This window comes from Sebastes fasciatus, chromosome 12, assembly GCF_043250625.1.
Source record: "Sebastes fasciatus isolate fSebFas1 chromosome 12, fSebFas1.pri, whole genome shotgun sequence".
Lineage (NCBI taxonomy): Eukaryota > Metazoa > Chordata > Actinopteri > Perciformes > Sebastidae > Sebastes > Sebastes fasciatus.
In genome coordinates, this window is record NC_133806.1 from 1,241,488 (window position 1) to 1,257,930 (window position 16,443).

The following is a 16,443-nucleotide window of genomic DNA, read 5'->3' on the forward strand; positions in this document are numbered from 1 at the left end:
TCTCACCAGTGCATGGTGTGTGATGAAGGACTGGGAAGTGAAAGATTTACTACTCAAGATGGACACATGGGGGGAAAAACAATAGTGACAACAATGGTTAGAATTGTTGTTGAGTGAGCTGTCTCATTATCACCGTAGAAAAGTTATTCAGTCTCATATCAAGTCTTTAACAAGTCAACATTTCCTGTAATGGGATGAGACACAGACGGGTGCAGGTAAAGGAGCAGTGTGCAGGATTTGGCGACATCTAGCTGTGAGGTTGCAGATCGCAACCAACCGTGTGCCGAGCGTGTAGGAGACGGTGGTCGACGCAAAAACATGAAGACGGGAATGTCCCTCTCTGGAGCCGGTGATTGGTTTGTCCGTTCTGTAGAAACATATATAGCGGGCGGCCAGAAGAGGACCTGCTCCCATATATAGATATAAACGTCTCATTTTAAGGGAACGAAAACACAACAATTCTTTATTTTCAGGTGATAATATTAAGAAAACATACTTATCAATATTTCATTTTGGCCAACAGATCCCCCGAAACGCTACAAACTGTGCCTTTAAAGTGCAGAAATGAAATGTTAATAAATTATTTTTGGAAAAAAGACAAGATAAGATGATCAAGAATGAAAATTACAGACAATTAATGTTCCTCATCCAAACAGATTCATCTGTCAGGTTAAATGTAAAATATGCAAACTACTTAGAGGTACAGTGAGGATTCAACATCTCCTCTTGATTAAAGACACTGACGTCCTCTCAGCACATTAAATGACTCTCTCAGCCTTCTTTTGTTTCACTTCACACAAAAGCAGAATCAGTAATCTCGTCTGGCACATGGGAGCCTCCGTGATGCAGACATCTGTCACTTTAATGCAAGCAAATGATTGAATAGTCCTGGGGCAGAAGGAGAGGATAGGTGGGGGAAGTGGTGAGTGTGTGTGAGTGTGTGTGTGTGTGTGTGTGTGTGTCACTGTGAAAGGGAGTGCGAGACCCCAAACATCTGTTATCCCATTCAGAGAAAATGGATGATGATTCTGGGCCAGAGAGGGCTGATTGGCCCCTGCAACATCTTGTCTGGCAATTAAAGCGTGATTACAACAGAGAGCCGTCTTATTTCTGAATGGATCCAGATAAAGGGCTGTAAAAGCCTGCAGTGACAGAAGCAAATGGATTGCACAGGAGGGCTAAGAGCTGTGGTTACTGAAGCCTTGACAGGAGCTCAAATCCAGGCCATAAAACTTTCAGAGCAGAGAAAATCCTTTCAATTCAAGTCAATCCCCGGCACTTCCTGCAAACTTGTTATTTTACTCACACAGGGATGATGCATGCGACACCGGTCCGCCTCCATTGCGGTGTGTCTTTAAACAACTGTGAGCCATTTCAGAAGGATGTGTGTGTGCTTTATCTTGTCGGCACGGGGCCAAGAGTTGCAAACGCCAAATGACTGGTGAGATGGGTCTGGCCCGCCCGCTGCAAGATAATTCAATCAGAGTGAAGATGCTTTGAGTGGATGAGGAGCCCATGAGAGTTGGGCCCGTTTCCAAACCGAATAAATGCTCCTCAGTAACCGTTTCCAGTGGAAAACTTCACATATTAACCTGTTTTCAAACCAAATCCACTCTAATGGCACATTTCCACTTCCTCACAACACAGATTCAAACAAAGTATGTCAGGCAGAACTCCAAATGAAATTCCTTATTCATCCCTGGATAAGTAAGGCCCATTCCTCCCTCTCCGAACACTCAAGACTTTGACTAATGACTCCTGAGCATTCATGGAAAATAACTGCACAACGTAGCTTCAGTTTTTTAGGGTTTAGAGAAAGAAAGAATGATGAGAGATTGTAGAAAGAGGGCAGCAGCCAAGAAACCATAAGATAGAAAAATGAGGGCCAAAACTAAACCTGTATGTGTTTAAAAACGTGAATTCAATGACAGCTGTTGAATATTGTCCTTGCTCTGTCATATTGTCCTCCTGGCATTACGTGCACTGCAGAAAATAAAACCTATTATACAACTTTGGAAGAGTCACATTCTCTCTAGTGGCCAATTTAAATCCATATGCTCAAGGTCACTTCAAATGACAGGATGGAAGGTGAATGCACAGTTGCAAGAGACAGCATCAAATCACTGCTGAGACAAACAGAGAGAGACAGAGAGAAGACAGGCTGGGTCAGCTCTGTCCACAGAGACAGGTGGAGACAGAGAGACAGCTCTGTCCACAGAGACAGGTGGAGACAGAGAGACAGCTCTGTCCACAGAGACAGGTGGAGACAGAGAGACAGCTCTGTCCACAGAGACAGGTGGAGACAGAGAGACAGCTCTGTCCACAGAGACAGGTGGAGACAGAGAGACAGCTATGTCCACAGAGACAGGTGGAGACAGAGAGACAGCTCTGTCCACAGAGACAGGTGGAGACAGAGAGACAGCTCTGTCCACAGAGACAGGTGGAGACAGAGAGACAGCTCTGTCCACAGAGACAGGTGGAGACAGAGAGACAGCTCTGTCCACAGAGACAGGTGGAGACAGAGGACATTTCCTGCTACAATGAAGCACATATGAAGACATTAGGAAACAATTCTTTACAAAATGAGATGTGAATTCCCAGATGTTGATTCCCTCGACCAAAATAAAATACAACATCTACTCTGAGAGAATAGAGTCATCAGCAGAGAAGCTGCAGGAGACGTCAGTGATGTCACAGCCTGAGAGACAACCACAACAACAACAACACATAACAGATGTAACTCACACGCTGCCTTTTATTCACTCCTCTACTTCAACTTTTCTTTTTTTTACATTTATCCTTTGATATGCAACATATTGTTATCAATTGTTTTTTATTTGTTTGTTTGTTTTATTGACAAAACAAACATTAATTACTTATTTATTGTTTTTTCCATTTACATGCATGTTCTTTTAAATATCTATATTGTAATTTGCTTAATGAATTGTATAAATGTGGTATATATGTTTTTTTTATTTTGTTATTTTGTTATTTTTATTTTTTATTTATTTATTATTGAATTGATGCTTTGGCAATATTGTTAACAGTCATGTTAATAAAGCATGTTGAATTTAATTTAATTGAGAGAGAGAGAGAGAGAGAGAGAGAGAGAGAGAGAGAGAGAGAGAGAGAGAGGGAGGGAGAGAGAGAGAGAGAGAGAGAGAGAGAGAGAGAGAGGAGAGAGAGAGAGAGAGAGATAGAGAGAGAGAGGGAGGGAGAGAGAGAGAGAGAGAGAGAGAGAGAGAGAGAGAGAGAGAGAGATAGAGAGAGAGAGAGAGAGAGAGAGAGAGAGAGAGACAGAGAGAGAGAGAGAGAGAGAGAGAGAGAGAGAGAGAGATAGAGGGAGAGAGAGAGAGAGAGAGAGAGAGAGAGAGAGAGAGACTTCCTGTCCTCCTCCAATGAGAGCAGTCTGCAGCTTCAGCTTCACTTCCTGCAGCTCGTCCCCTCCCAGCGATGATGTAATGTGATGAATATTGAAGCAGGTTGCTCGGTTGTCTGGAGGAGCTGGAGTCAGCATCCTCTCTGCCTCCCCATCACCATCACATCATCACCAGCCTTCAGCCTTCAGCCTTCAGCATCCGACAGAAACACCCAGACAAAGGTAAGAGATCCATCCGGAGCTTCACGGTTTACACGTTTACACCTCTTTCTCTTTGATGTGTGTTTCAGATGAATGAGACAACAGTAACCTGTTCTATTACATGAAGGACACATGTCTGTCTGACTGGTCCACATGGCTGTCCTGTCAGGCCTCATCACTTACTGTTGCTGCTCTCAGATGGTTAGATACAGAGAAACAGGGATGTGCTTTGTTCATGGCTGAATGTGATGTTCTTTGTGTAATCAGCTGTGAGTGGTGTGGCAGGTTGGGAGTCGGATAACTGAGGAACAGGTTGAAGAGACTGGTCCTCTTATAGCTCCTCTTCCTCCATCAGAGGAGTGAGTCATCCGGAGGAGGATGGCTGGATCAGAGCAGATCAGAACCGGATTCATGTCATCTGAACCGGCAGCGAGCATTAACTAGCTGAATGCTGCTCCAGCTTTAATAACCAATGACATCAACCTCTCTCTCTCTCTCTCTCTCTCTCTCCCTCTCTCTATCTCTCTCTCTCTCTCTCTCTCTCTCTCTCTCTCTCTCCCTCTCTCTCTATCTCTCTCTCTCTCTCTCTCTCTCTCTCTCTCTCTCTCTCTCTCTGTCTCTCTCTCTCCCTCTCTCTCTATCTCTCTCTCTATCTCTCTCTCTCTCTCTCTAATTAAATAATAAATAAAAATAAAAAAAAGAACAAAATAAAAACAAAACATATATATATATATATATATATATATATATATATATATATGTATATATACACATATATACAATTCATTAAATGTAAATGTAAATGTAAGAAAACAATAAAGAAGTAATTAATGTTTGTTTTGTCAATAAAACAAACAAACAAATAAAAAACAATTGATAACAATATGTTGCAATATCAAAGGATAAATGTAAAAAAAAAGAAAAGTTGAAGTAGAGGAGTGAATAAAAGGCAGCGTGTGAGTTACATCTGTTATGTGTTGTTGTTGTTGTGGTTGTCTCTCAGGCTGTGACATCACTGACGTCTCCTGCAGCTTCTCTGCTGATGACTCTATTCTCTCAGAGTAGATGTTGTATTTTATTTTGGTCAGAGGGAATCAACATCTGGGAATTCACATCTCATTTTGTAAAGAATTGTTTCCTAATGTCTTCATATGTGCTTCATTGTAGCAGGAAATGTCCTCTGTCTCCACCTGTCTCTGTGGACAGAGCTGTCTCTCTGTCTCCACCTGTCTCTGTGGACAGAGCTGACCCAGCCTGTCTTCTCTAGGCAGCCCGTCTCTCTCTCTCTCTTTCTCTCTGTCTCTACACCTCTCTCTCTCTCTCTCCCTCCCTCCCTCTCTCTCTCATTGCCCTGTCGGTTGCACACGTGACGCAGATGACTGTCTAATTGCTGGAGCTGCAGCTGATCTCATTCATCTCCTCCATTAGGAGCTGAATGGACGACTGCACATCACTGGTGGTCACGTGGCCTACCTGTCTTTCTGTGGGCGCTGGCCTAATTAGTAAAGAAATACATGTTTTTTAATAACCAAGAGTCAAACTGTGACTCTTCGGTGGACCTGTAGAGGATAGAGTGTTATTCAGCCTTAAAACTCTCCATCTTTAGCCTGTAGGTCTGAACAGTCTGTTGTTTTGCAGCTGGAGGAGGAGGAGGAGGGGGATGGATGTTGTAGAGGATGAGCTGAGCCTCTGACACCATGATGAACCCATCCTCTGCAGTCTGACACCACGATGAACCCATCCACCCAGACAGACAACGGCAGCCGGAAGCAGCAGCGGTCGTCGTCTCCGGCCGGCCTCAAAGAGAGCGGATCTAAAGCTGCACAGAAAGGCAGCAACTCGTCAAAGCCCATCACGTCAAAGCAAGGAGGAGGAGGAGGAGGAGGAGGAGGAGGAGGAGGAGGAGGAGGGAGAAGCAGCCGAGGTCATTCTCCCGTCTCCACAGCAGGCAGCAGGGAGCGGCCGGCCGGAGGCGCTCCGTGCGTCAGAGGTGCGGCTGCTGTCCAGGCTGCTGCTGGTGCTGAAAGCCCGACGCTGAGCAGAGACAGAGGAGGCATCCAGACACCAGAAGACCCCCCCCGCCTGGTCGCTGATGCCTCCTCCCCCTCCAGAGTCGTCTCCGACCAGCCCTGCGCATCCAAATCCCCCAAACTGAGGAGCAAAAACCCGAGAGGAGGAGGAGGAGGAGGAGGAGGAGGAGGAGGAGGGGAGGCTGCAGCGGCGACGAGCGGCAGCAAGAAGAGCTCCAAAAGCACAATAGGCTGCGGACCCGGTTTCTGGAAGGAGGGATGCTTGCAGTCCGAGCTGATCCAGTTTCATTTAAATAAGAGCTTGGGGAAGAAAGGGACAAAGATGCAGACGACATCAGCGTCCCCGCCGGCCTCAGAGCCCGAGCTGTCCCCCGAGCCTGCCTGTCCACAACCGGCTCCAGAGCCGGACCAGAGACTGCAGGAAGACATGGAGAAGCTGGAGGATGAAAACGAGGATCTGAAGGTAAACTGGTAACATATTACAATGTTACAATGATCGCACCTGTTGTTGGCTGACAGGCTGATTCATGATACTGCACGTAGATGCACGCTCTGTTTTGACCAGTTTTCCTTTGTGGGGGGGGGACAGCTAGGTTGGATGTGATCATTATCATTTTGAGACGCATTGTAATCATTTTTTGCTATAGATTGAAATCGAGGAGATGCGGGCAGAGATGGATGAGATGCGGGACACCTTTTACGAGGAGGACGCCTGCCAGCTGCAGGACATGCGCAGAGAGCTGGAGAGAGCCAACAAGAACTGTCGGATCCTTCAGTACCGACTGAAGAAGGCCGAGAGGAAGAGGATGCGGTTTGCAGAAACTGGCCAGGTGGATGGAGAGCTGCTCAGAAGTCTGGAGCAAGACCTCAAGGTGAGTCTATTGAGCATCACTCCGTCATATTCTCTCATATCCACCAATAATAACAACTCCTCTCTTTCCTTCTGTCTCTGTGTCTCCTGTCTCCAGGTGGCGAAGGATGTCTCAGTGCGCTTGCACCACGAGCTGGAGAGCGTGGAGGAGAAGAGGACGAAGACAGAGGACGAGAATGAGAAGCTGAGGCAGCAGCTGATCAAGGTGGAGGTCACCAAGCAGGCCCTGCAGAACGAACTGGAGAAAGCCAAAGAGGTGAAGGGGCTGCTGCTGGGAGGGTGTTGTGTAATGTTCTTTTTCTTCACCTCCTGTGTCTGTGTGCTTATGAAAGTGCAATGCAAATAGTGGCCTGAACTGTATCAAAGGTCAGGCTGAAGATATTATGAAATGCCTGAGTTCTATCATCACTAGTGAAGGTTCGGGGAGAGGCTGAACAGAGCAACATGTAGAGTGTTTTCAGATTTATGTCCTATATTCTTTATAAGATCTGTGAGATACTCATTCATACGTACAAACATGATACAATGAATAACAAATACAAGTTCTTTTTACTTCAAGCCTTTAAAATCACCGTCTCTCTCTCTGTGGTTTCAATTTGAATATTTTACCAGAAATGTTCTCGAGGGTGTTTTTTCAAACCATCCTGTTTTTCCAATACTGAGCCTTCCGTGCTCCATAAATCTGGATGATATCACCGCCTTCGGTAGGAAAACAGTGAGCGGATGATGATGATGATGATGATGATGATGATGATGATGTAACCACTGTTTCCCTGCAGCTCTCACTGAAGAGAAAAGGAAGTAAGGATGGGCAGAGAGTAGAGAGAAGGGCTCCACAGACCCCCGTCGAGGTGAGTCAGCGTTTACATTATTACATTATGAAGTTATAAACTTAGATGTTTAATAATGAGGTTGTTTTGTAATACAATTTCCAAATTGGGCATCGGAGAGTCATAATTTGTAGTGAGTGAAAGTAACATAAGGAAAAACATGACTATCACACTCTTACAGGATGTGCTGAGAGATGAAACTGATCCCAGGAATGTAGATCTTTACCAAACTAATTATGAGAAAAACTACATCGTTAATGTTGACGTTGTGAAAGTGAATTTGCCGCTCAGACGACTGGAGGTAACGGGCAAATAAAGAACCTCTCTTCTCCCTCCACAGGAGGAAAATGATGATCTGAAATGCCAGCTGGCCTTCATCAAGGAGGAGGCCATCTTGATGAGGAAAAAGATGGCAAAGATTGACAAAGAGAAGGACCGACTGGATCAGGAGCTGCAGAAGTACCGCTCCTTCTACGGGGACGTGGACAGCCCGCTGCCTAAAGGCGAGGCCGGAGGGCCTCCCACCACCCGCGAGTCAGAGCTCAAACTACGCTTACGTCTGGTGGAGGAGGAGGCCAACATCTTGGGGAGGAAGATTGTGGAGCTGGAGGTGGAGAACAGAGGCCTGAAGGCTGAGCTGGACGACATGAGGGAGGACAGGTACGCAACGTACAATTCATCAGAGCTTGATGATTGAAACAGAAGGAAAGAGTGGCTGAAATGTAACGGAAAGGAAAAGCATCGTATTATTAGGGTGAATTCAATCTGTAATTTGTGACAATGGTTGAGTTTAACCAGACGGTACGGCGAAACTATTGTTTTCTAAGAAATGGAGTAGAAAAGAGGGGATTGTAAATGTCACAGTTATCGATGCTTCTCTCCTCTCCCAGTCTGGCGGCAGCCGGAGTGGACAGCTCCGGTGTCGGAGGTCAGCAGTGCAGAGAGCAGGGCGAGGCCCTGTCGGAGCTGAGGCAGCAGCTTCAGCTGGTGGAGGACGAGGCAGAACTCCTCCGCAGGAATTTAGCAGACGTGGAAGATGAGAACAAAAAGGTACAGTAGATGGTTTAGACCAACTTTCTCCCTCGGAGGGCCAAAACTGGAACTTAATGGGGGGGCCACGGGCCGAAAGCAAACACCTGTATTGTATTGTAAAGATGCAAAATGGTACTAGGATCTCAAGTTCCCCTAATGGAATATTATGTTAGCTTTTACATAGTTAACCCCTTAAAACCCACCTGCTGAATACAAGACATTTTAAATATTTCTATCGAAATGGCAGCAGACTGTAAAGAATATATGAAGTATGTTTTCTGATATTACTTTCTGCTTTAATTTCAGTGATGTAAGATGTGAAGTGTCTCCTCTTTCCTTGGTGCTATTATTGGAACCATCAATGACTTTGAGGCGTTTTATAAAAAGCTGTCTGAAATTGAATTGTGTGAACTAATCCTACTTGCAGCACTAAAACCTACAGTACATGGGAATAACATCTAGTTTCACCTTTAGGTCACCAATGATCTGAATAAACTGAAATACAAGGCTGGATCCCATGAACCTGGATCGAGACATGGAGGAGGTTTGTTCTTTTTCAGCTTTATAAATCTGTATCTGATGAAGAATGTGTTTCATAAAGCCTCCAGGAGCTGCACATTTAAGTCTCATTTGCAGAGTTGTTCCACTTTTCATTGCTGCCTCCTTGTCCCAACCCCAGGAGGAGCTGACGCTGCTAAAGTGGAGGCCCTCCAGGAGGAGCTGAAAGCGGCCCGTCTGCAGATCAATGAACTGAGCGGCAAAGTCATGCAGCTCCAGTACGAGAACCGCGTGCTGCTCTCCAACATGCAGCGCTACGACCTGGCGTCCCACCTGGGCATCCGCGCCAGCCCTCGGGACAGTGACGCGGAGAGCGACGGAGGACGGGACGACGACACCCCCTCGGCCTCGGTGTCCTCCCCTCGACTCCTCCCGCCCCACCGCAAGCGTGAGGGCCCCATAGGAGGGGAGAGCGACCCGGACGAGGTGAGGAACATCCGCTGCCTCACCCCGACGCGTTCCCTTTACTCACCTGTAGAGAGCCGTTTTTTATCCAGGAGCCTGAAGGACCGACAGCAGATGATAGACGTCCGCATCGAAGCGGAGCGGCTGGGTCGGACCATCGATAGGCTCATCACAGACACCAGCACTATCATCGCCGAGGCCCGAGTGTACGTCACCAACGGGGAGCTGTTCGCCAGGCTGGAAGAGGACGAGGAAGGTGGCAGGTAATAAACACGTGACCCTTTCACCCTTTATTTAACTACAGTGGTTCAAGTGATATCTCAAGTCCAAACACACCTGTACCTGTGCTCCACAGGATCAGAGAGCACGAGCTGCTGTATCGCATCAACGCCCAGCTGAAAGCCTTCAGGAAGGAGCTGCAGAGCTTCATAGACCGGCTGGATGTTCCCAAGCAGGAGGACAAACAGGACGAGGAGCCGCTGTCTGTAAGCTGATGCAAACACATGAAACACATGGATGTTAATGACTGTCTTCTCTAATATGCTCTGTTCTTACTACTTATCATTCTGCCCCCCCTCCATCCTTTTCATTTAACATCCATCCAGATGTTTCAGCCCATCATTCTGCTGATCCTCATCCTTGTTCTGTTTTCTTCGCTCTCTTACGCCACCATTTTTAAATTGGTATTCCTTTTCACCCTGTTCTTTGTTCTGTAAAGCACACCCCACACCCTCAATATCACATTATGCACATTTTCATTATTTGTTTTTCTTTTCTTTTTACTTATTCATTCATTTCAATTCTGTTATTTTTGAACACGTCACATAAGGTCACTCAAGGTACAGGACATTATCATTTACCATGTATGATCCAAGCCGCTCATCTACTCGGATGCTTTCAACATTTACTGGAGACCAAACAGCTCGGAGCGACAGTGGACCGCTAGAGGTGAGTACCGACTATGCTCGATTGACACCCGTCTCACTTTCCTGTTAGTTTACTCTATTTTCATTCTTATCAGTACATAGAGATTTGGGACTTTATTTAATTCCCAGCATAGCTCAAATCAGCCACAATAACTGAAACACCTGTGTGGGGGTTTCAGGACCTTTTGACAGCCGTTTTGACATGTCACAGCAGGATAAACACACAGGTGTAACTGATGAAATTAATTATGGCCCCGTTCTATTTAGTGTGTCACATGGTGCCTTCAATGAAACTGGTGACTTTGTTTACAACATGGGAAGTCGTGTACATGATATGCGTGGCGTTCAAGTGGTACAGTCGTGAGAACACCGCTGCCAAGCAACGGTAATATTACTGTCGTCTTTTAGAAGCCAATATATTGACTTATTGTGCACCGAAAGACTAACTTCCATGGCCTCCGCCATTTCTGACAACGTCAACAAACACGTCACAACTCGTAAACTCTGAGCTTTCACAAACTTTCCAATTAGGATGTTGTGACTACGACAAGAGGGGGGGGCGTTCATATAGACGTAAACACGGTAAACACGACCACATCTGGAGGCACCAACAGTGATTCCAGTGAGCCAGCATGCACAACACCAGGGCCCCGGCTCACCTAAATGGAACAGGGCCATAATTCATGTTATTATTGAACCTGTGTTTACCCTGCATTCACATGTCAACATGGCTGCTGTGAAAGGGGCCTGTTAGATTTAAAGGGACTGTTTGTATCTTCTTACACGTAAAAATCGTGTCAGTGTCCCATGCGCGCTCGCGTGTGGCTACGCTGTTCCAACACAAACTACAGGGAAGCACCAAAACCGCAAAGTTCCATCTAGTGAAGCCCTTCCTGCAAAACGCGGACGTGGGGGAGACCGTAGCTTTGGTCTCCAGAGCCGGAGTCTCTGCTGTACTCTGCTCCTCTTCCTGCCTTCACTCACACACCGCGCTCCTTCTCACTCTTTCGCTCCACCTCTCACGTGCATGCTGCTCACTCCACACTGCAGAAGACGGGAGTCTGAAGCAGGACAACACAGTATCAGCATTGATTCATGGAGAGACCTTGGTCTGGTCAGCTAACATTACTGCCAAGCAGCTGAAATATAGAGTGATATTGTGCTTTTAGCTGACGTGTGTCTCCTCACTGTGTTGAGTGATGCTCCTTCATGTCTATGTAGAGCGAGCACAAGCGCGAGCAACAGGACGCTGACTTTAGTAGGTGAAGCTGTTAACAAGACATTTCTGATTCTTACATAGAGTCCCTTTAAGATGTTCTGTTGTGGAGAAACCTTTTCAGTTTATCTATAGTGGAGTTTTTAATGACTCTGTAGAGCCAACATGAGAGTTTCAAACAACTTGAACCATAACTGCTGCAAATGTGTGTTTATGAGGTTTTCACATGACTGCAGCAATAACCTGGTGTGTGAGCAGCAGGTTATTGTAAATACTGAAGTTATGACTGTTGGGGCGATGCACACAGACTATACACACACACACACACACACACACACACACACACACACACACACCATCTATTGAGACAAACATTAGGTCAATATGTCTCTAAGTTCTTCTGAGGCAATTAAACAGTGTGAGTCATGATAACATGTCAACATGATGTGTAATAAATCCTCCACATGTTTCATGGGGAATATGATATAATAGGATATATGATAGGAGTGTTGGCATTTCACCCGTTTGGATTTTATGTGTAATACTGCTCCTGGGTGGGTCTGACCACCAGGACGGGGGCGGACCCGGACCCGGTCCATTTCCCTTCATCCCACCGGGGGGAGGTTAAATACGTCACATATTAGAGCCAGCTGGAGAGAGAGAGGGAGAGAGAGGGAGAGAGAGGGAGAGAGAGAGGGAGAGAGAGAGAGAGAGAGAGATAATGAAAGCATTATTTCAGCTGCCACATCAGTCCAGACTTCATCTCAGCTGCTTCGTTGGCTGCTGTTTTTCAGGAAGTTTCACTGAAACATTACAGGACTAAAGAGAGAAGGAGGAAGAGGAGGAAGAGGAGGAAGAGGAGGTGAGGGTATCTTCATCACGTGTTCTCTGCTTTCAGGAGGAAGAGGAGGCTCGGTTAGTTTGTTTTGGCTCTCCAGCGGAACATTTGACAGAAACACGTGTGTAAGCTACCGCTGGCTAGCACCTTACTATTACTGTATGTCTCTAGTAACAGACAGGCTGGTAACCATGGTGACTATAGCAGCTACTGGTGTTCTCTCTACTGGTGTTCTCTCTACTGGTGTTATCTATACTGGTGTTCTCTCTACTGGTGTTCTCTCTACTGGTGTTCTCTCTACTGGTGTTATCTATACTGGTGTTCTCTCTACTGGTGTTCTCTCTACTGGTGTTATCTATACTGGTGTTCTCTCTACTGGTGTTCTCTCTACTGGTGTTCTCTCTACTGGTGTTCTCTCTACTGGTGTTATCTATACTGGTGTTCTCTCTACTGGTGTTCTCTCTACTGGTGTTATCTATACTGGTGTTCTCTCTACTGGTGTTCTCTCTACTGGTGTTATCTATACTGGTGTTCTCTCTACTGGTGTTATCTCTACTGGTGTTCTCTCTACTGGTGTTATCTATACTGGTGTTCTCTCTACTGGTGTTCTCTCTACTGGTGTTATCTATACTGGTGTTCTCTCTACTGGTGTTCTCTCTACTGGTGTTCTCTCTACTGGTGTTATCTCTACTGGTGTTATCTATACTGGTGTTCTCTCTACTGGTGTTCTCTCTACTGGTGTTCTCTCTACTGGTGTTATCTCTACTGGTGTTATCTATACTGGTGTTCTCTCTACTGGTGTTCTCTCTACTGGTGTTATCTATACTGGTGTTCTCTCTACTGGTGTTATCTCTACTGGTGTTCTCTCTACTGGTGTTATCTATACTGGTGTTCTCTCTACTGGTGTTCTCTCTACTGGTGTTATCTATACTGGTGTTCTCTCTACTGGTGTTCTCTCTACTGGTGTTCTCTCTACTGGTGTTCTCTCTACTGGTGTTATCTATACTGGTGTTCTCTCTACTGGTGTTCTCTCTACTGGTGTTCTCTCTACTGGTGTTCTCTCTACTGGTGTTATCTCTACTGGTGTTATCTATACTGGTGTTCTCTCTACTGGTGTTATCTCTACTGGTGTTATCTATACTGGTGTTATCTCTACTGGTGTTATCTATACTGGTGTTATCTCTACTGGTGTTATCTCTACTGGTGTTATCTCTACTGGTGTTATCTCTCCTGGTGATACCTCTACTGGTGTTATCTCTACTGGTGTTATCTCTACTGGTGTTATCTCTACTGGTGATACCTCTACTGGTGTTATCTCTACTGTTGCTCCTCTGCTCCTTTCTGCTCCTCTCTGCTCCTCTACTCTCTGCTCCTCTACTCTCTGCTCCTCCTCTCTGCTCCTCTCCTCTCTGCTGTTCCTCTCTGCTCCTCTCTGCTCCTCTCTCCTCTCCTCTCTGCTCCTCTTCTCTGCTCCTCCTCTCTGTTCCTCTCTGCTGCTCCTCTCTGCTCTCTGGCTCAAGGAGAATGGAGTCGTGGTTACAGCCGGTAAAAATACTCCTGCTGCTCTTACATCAGTGCTGTATATTTTTGGGAACTTCTCCCACTCGCGTCGTCGGAGCGGTTACTGGGGTGTCTGTCTCTGCCAGCTCTGGATTGTCGCCTCTCTGTTTGTGCAGGGAGAGAGAGAGAGAGAGACAGACAGAGAGAGAGAGTGCACAGTGCGTCCTGAGGCGGCACACTGCGTCCTGAGGCTCCACAGTGCATCTTGAGGCGGCACACTGCGTCCTGAGGCTCCACAGTGCATCTTGAGGCGGCACACTGCGTCCTGAGGCTCCACAGTGCATCTTGAGGCGGCACACTGCGTCCTGAGGCTCCACAGTGCATCTTGGGGCGGCACACTGCGTCCTGAGGCTCCACAGTGCATCTTGAGGCGGCACACTGCGTCCTGAGGCTGCACAGTGCGTCTTGAGGCGGCACACTGCGTCCTGAGGGGGCACACTGCGTCCTGAGGCTGCACAGTGCATCCTGAGGCTGCACAGTGCGTCTTGAGGCAGCACAGTGCGTCCTGAGGCTCCACAGTGCGTCTTGAGGCGGCACAGTGCGTCCTGAGGCTCCACAGTGCGTCTTGAGGCGGCACAGTGCGTCCTGAGGCTCCACAGTGCGTCTTGAGGCGGCACAGTGCATCCTGAGGCTCCACAGTGCGTCTTGAGGCGGCACAGTGCGTCCTGAGGCTCCACAGTACGTCTTGAGGCGGCACAGTGCGTCCTGAGGCTCCACAGTGCGTCCTGAGGCTGCACATTGCGTCCTCAGGCTCCACAGTGCGTCCTGAGGCTCCACAGTGCATCCTGAGGCTGCACACTGCGCCCTGAGGCGGCACAGTGTGTCTTGAGGCGGCACACTGCGTCCTGAGGCGGAACAGTGCGTTCTGAGGCGGATCAGTGCGTCCTGAGGCTGCACATTGCGTCTTCAGGCTCCACAGTGCGTCCTGAGGCTCCACAGTACGTCCTGAGGCTGATCAGTGCGTCGTTAGGCGGCACAGTGCGTCCTGAGGCTGATCAGTGCGTCCTGAGGTTTCCATGTAACTATGTGGAAGGAAAACGTTGCAGAGGTGCAGCAGTGAGGACGGTATTGAGAGAAACAGGACACCGTGGGGACTCTGGCACCAGAATAACAGCTCGACCTGTAGTCTCTGTCGTCTCTGAGAGGACATTGAGGACATGGAAGGGACCGGACGCTTTGGTCCGGTCTCCTGGACGCGCACCGCCGTCCGGAGCGCTGCTGTGCGTCCGGCTGGAGGTCTGGTCGGGTTTGGATAATCTGTTTGAATAATTTGCGCTTCTCTTTACGCGCGACCTGAAGAACAGTTTGAGTTGTGATGGAAACATTTCACCTTTCCAGAGCAGACATGGACACTTACAGAATAGCTTGGCTACTATAGCTTCTACTAGTTTATCTCGTTAAGTTGTTATTTTAATGATTTATTTGGAGACATGTGGAGCGCGTTTATGAACGGTACCGGTACCGGTGGGGGGGGCTACGTCCCGGCTCCGGGATGGGACTTTGTGCCGTGCTCCAGGATGAGGAGGACGGAAAGAGGAAGGGGCAGAAGCCTCAGTCCGTCCAGGAGGATCTCCTCTCCGCCCACCTTCACTCACATCTACCAGTCCCAGTCCGGAGGACAAGCTGCAGCAGGGACACCGATCCAAGAGGTCCTCAGGGGACAAATGTGGCCGAGTCCTGAACCTCAGTCTCAGCAGCAGCAGCAGCAGCAGCAGCAGCACACGAGGCTTAAAAAGAAACTTGAGGATTTGAAAAAGCGACACGTGCAGGATAAAGAAGAATGGATGCACGCGAAGGAGTCGTTGTTGAGAGAAGTAGCTGACATACAAGTGATTGGAAATATTTACTACTCCTGTGAAAGCTCAATATACTTCCGTGTGTGTCTGTGGAACACATGCATTCCTCTTTCTGCACCAGGATTGTGTGAGAAGTCATACATTCAGAGGATTTGTTGTGTTTTTGTGGAATCACTTCCCAGAATATTCCTCTGATGTGATTATGTGATCATTTGATAAACTCTGATCCACCGCTGCAAGCATCAGTTTATTAGGAAGGATTGAATTCCACTGTGTGATACTGTAACTTTTCAAATTATGCAAGTTTCATCTGGCCTATTTGGTTGACAAAGACTGTGTCTCCATGCAGGGAGGGGAGAACAGGAGGATTCTGCTGGACCTGAAGACAGTGCTGGAGGAAGTGCAGGCGGAGGTGAAGAGAGAGGAGGAGAAGAGGAGCGAGCTCCAGCTGCTGTACACCAGAGACAGATGTTCCTGGGAGCTGGAGAAGGCTGAGCTCAAATGCAGGATTGCACAGGTAAATCAGGGATGATGGTGGATTTGGGGTTTAAGACTGTATTCAATCTGCAAACTAATAATGAGATAGTGTTTGTGTTTGTTAGAGCATGTATGCATTACTGTATATATACTGTAGCTGTGCAGGTGCACACACAGTATGAGGACAGTTATCCAAATACAAAGTCACACTTATCTTATTAACAGTCATACCTATTTAGCATACGACAGGTAAAGAATGCTTTGTTGTGATTCATATCTCTATTGTTTGTTGTGTATGTTATGTTTTTATATTTTCTCATGTCT

The 16,443-nt window shown here is 47.1% G+C and overlaps 1 protein-coding gene across 2 annotated transcripts; it reads left to right on the top strand.

The window, feature by feature from the left end:
- The first annotated feature begins 3,433 nt into the window (after positions 1-3,433).
- mtcl3 (MTCL family member 3) lies at positions 3,434-16,104 on the top strand. Of its 2 annotated transcripts, XM_074652509.1 has the most exons (13): positions 3,434-3,601; positions 5,219-6,073; positions 6,258-6,482; positions 6,579-6,737; positions 7,261-7,332; positions 7,652-7,971; positions 8,202-8,361; positions 8,818-8,887; positions 9,023-9,569; positions 9,662-9,791; positions 9,912-9,989; positions 10,136-10,254; positions 15,992-16,104. In XM_074652509.1, the coding sequence occupies exons 2-12, from the start codon at positions 5,312-5,314 to the stop codon at positions 10,250-10,252; spliced, it is 2,640 nt and encodes an 879-aa protein (XP_074508610.1). In that variant the 5' UTR covers positions 3,434-3,601; positions 5,219-5,311; the 3' UTR covers positions 10,253-10,254; positions 15,992-16,104. The 2 variants fall into 2 exon arrangements, with proteins under 2 accessions (XP_074508610.1, XP_074508611.1); XM_074652510.1 differs by lacking the exon at positions 9,912-9,989.
- Positions 16,105-16,443: the final 339 nt, after the last annotated feature.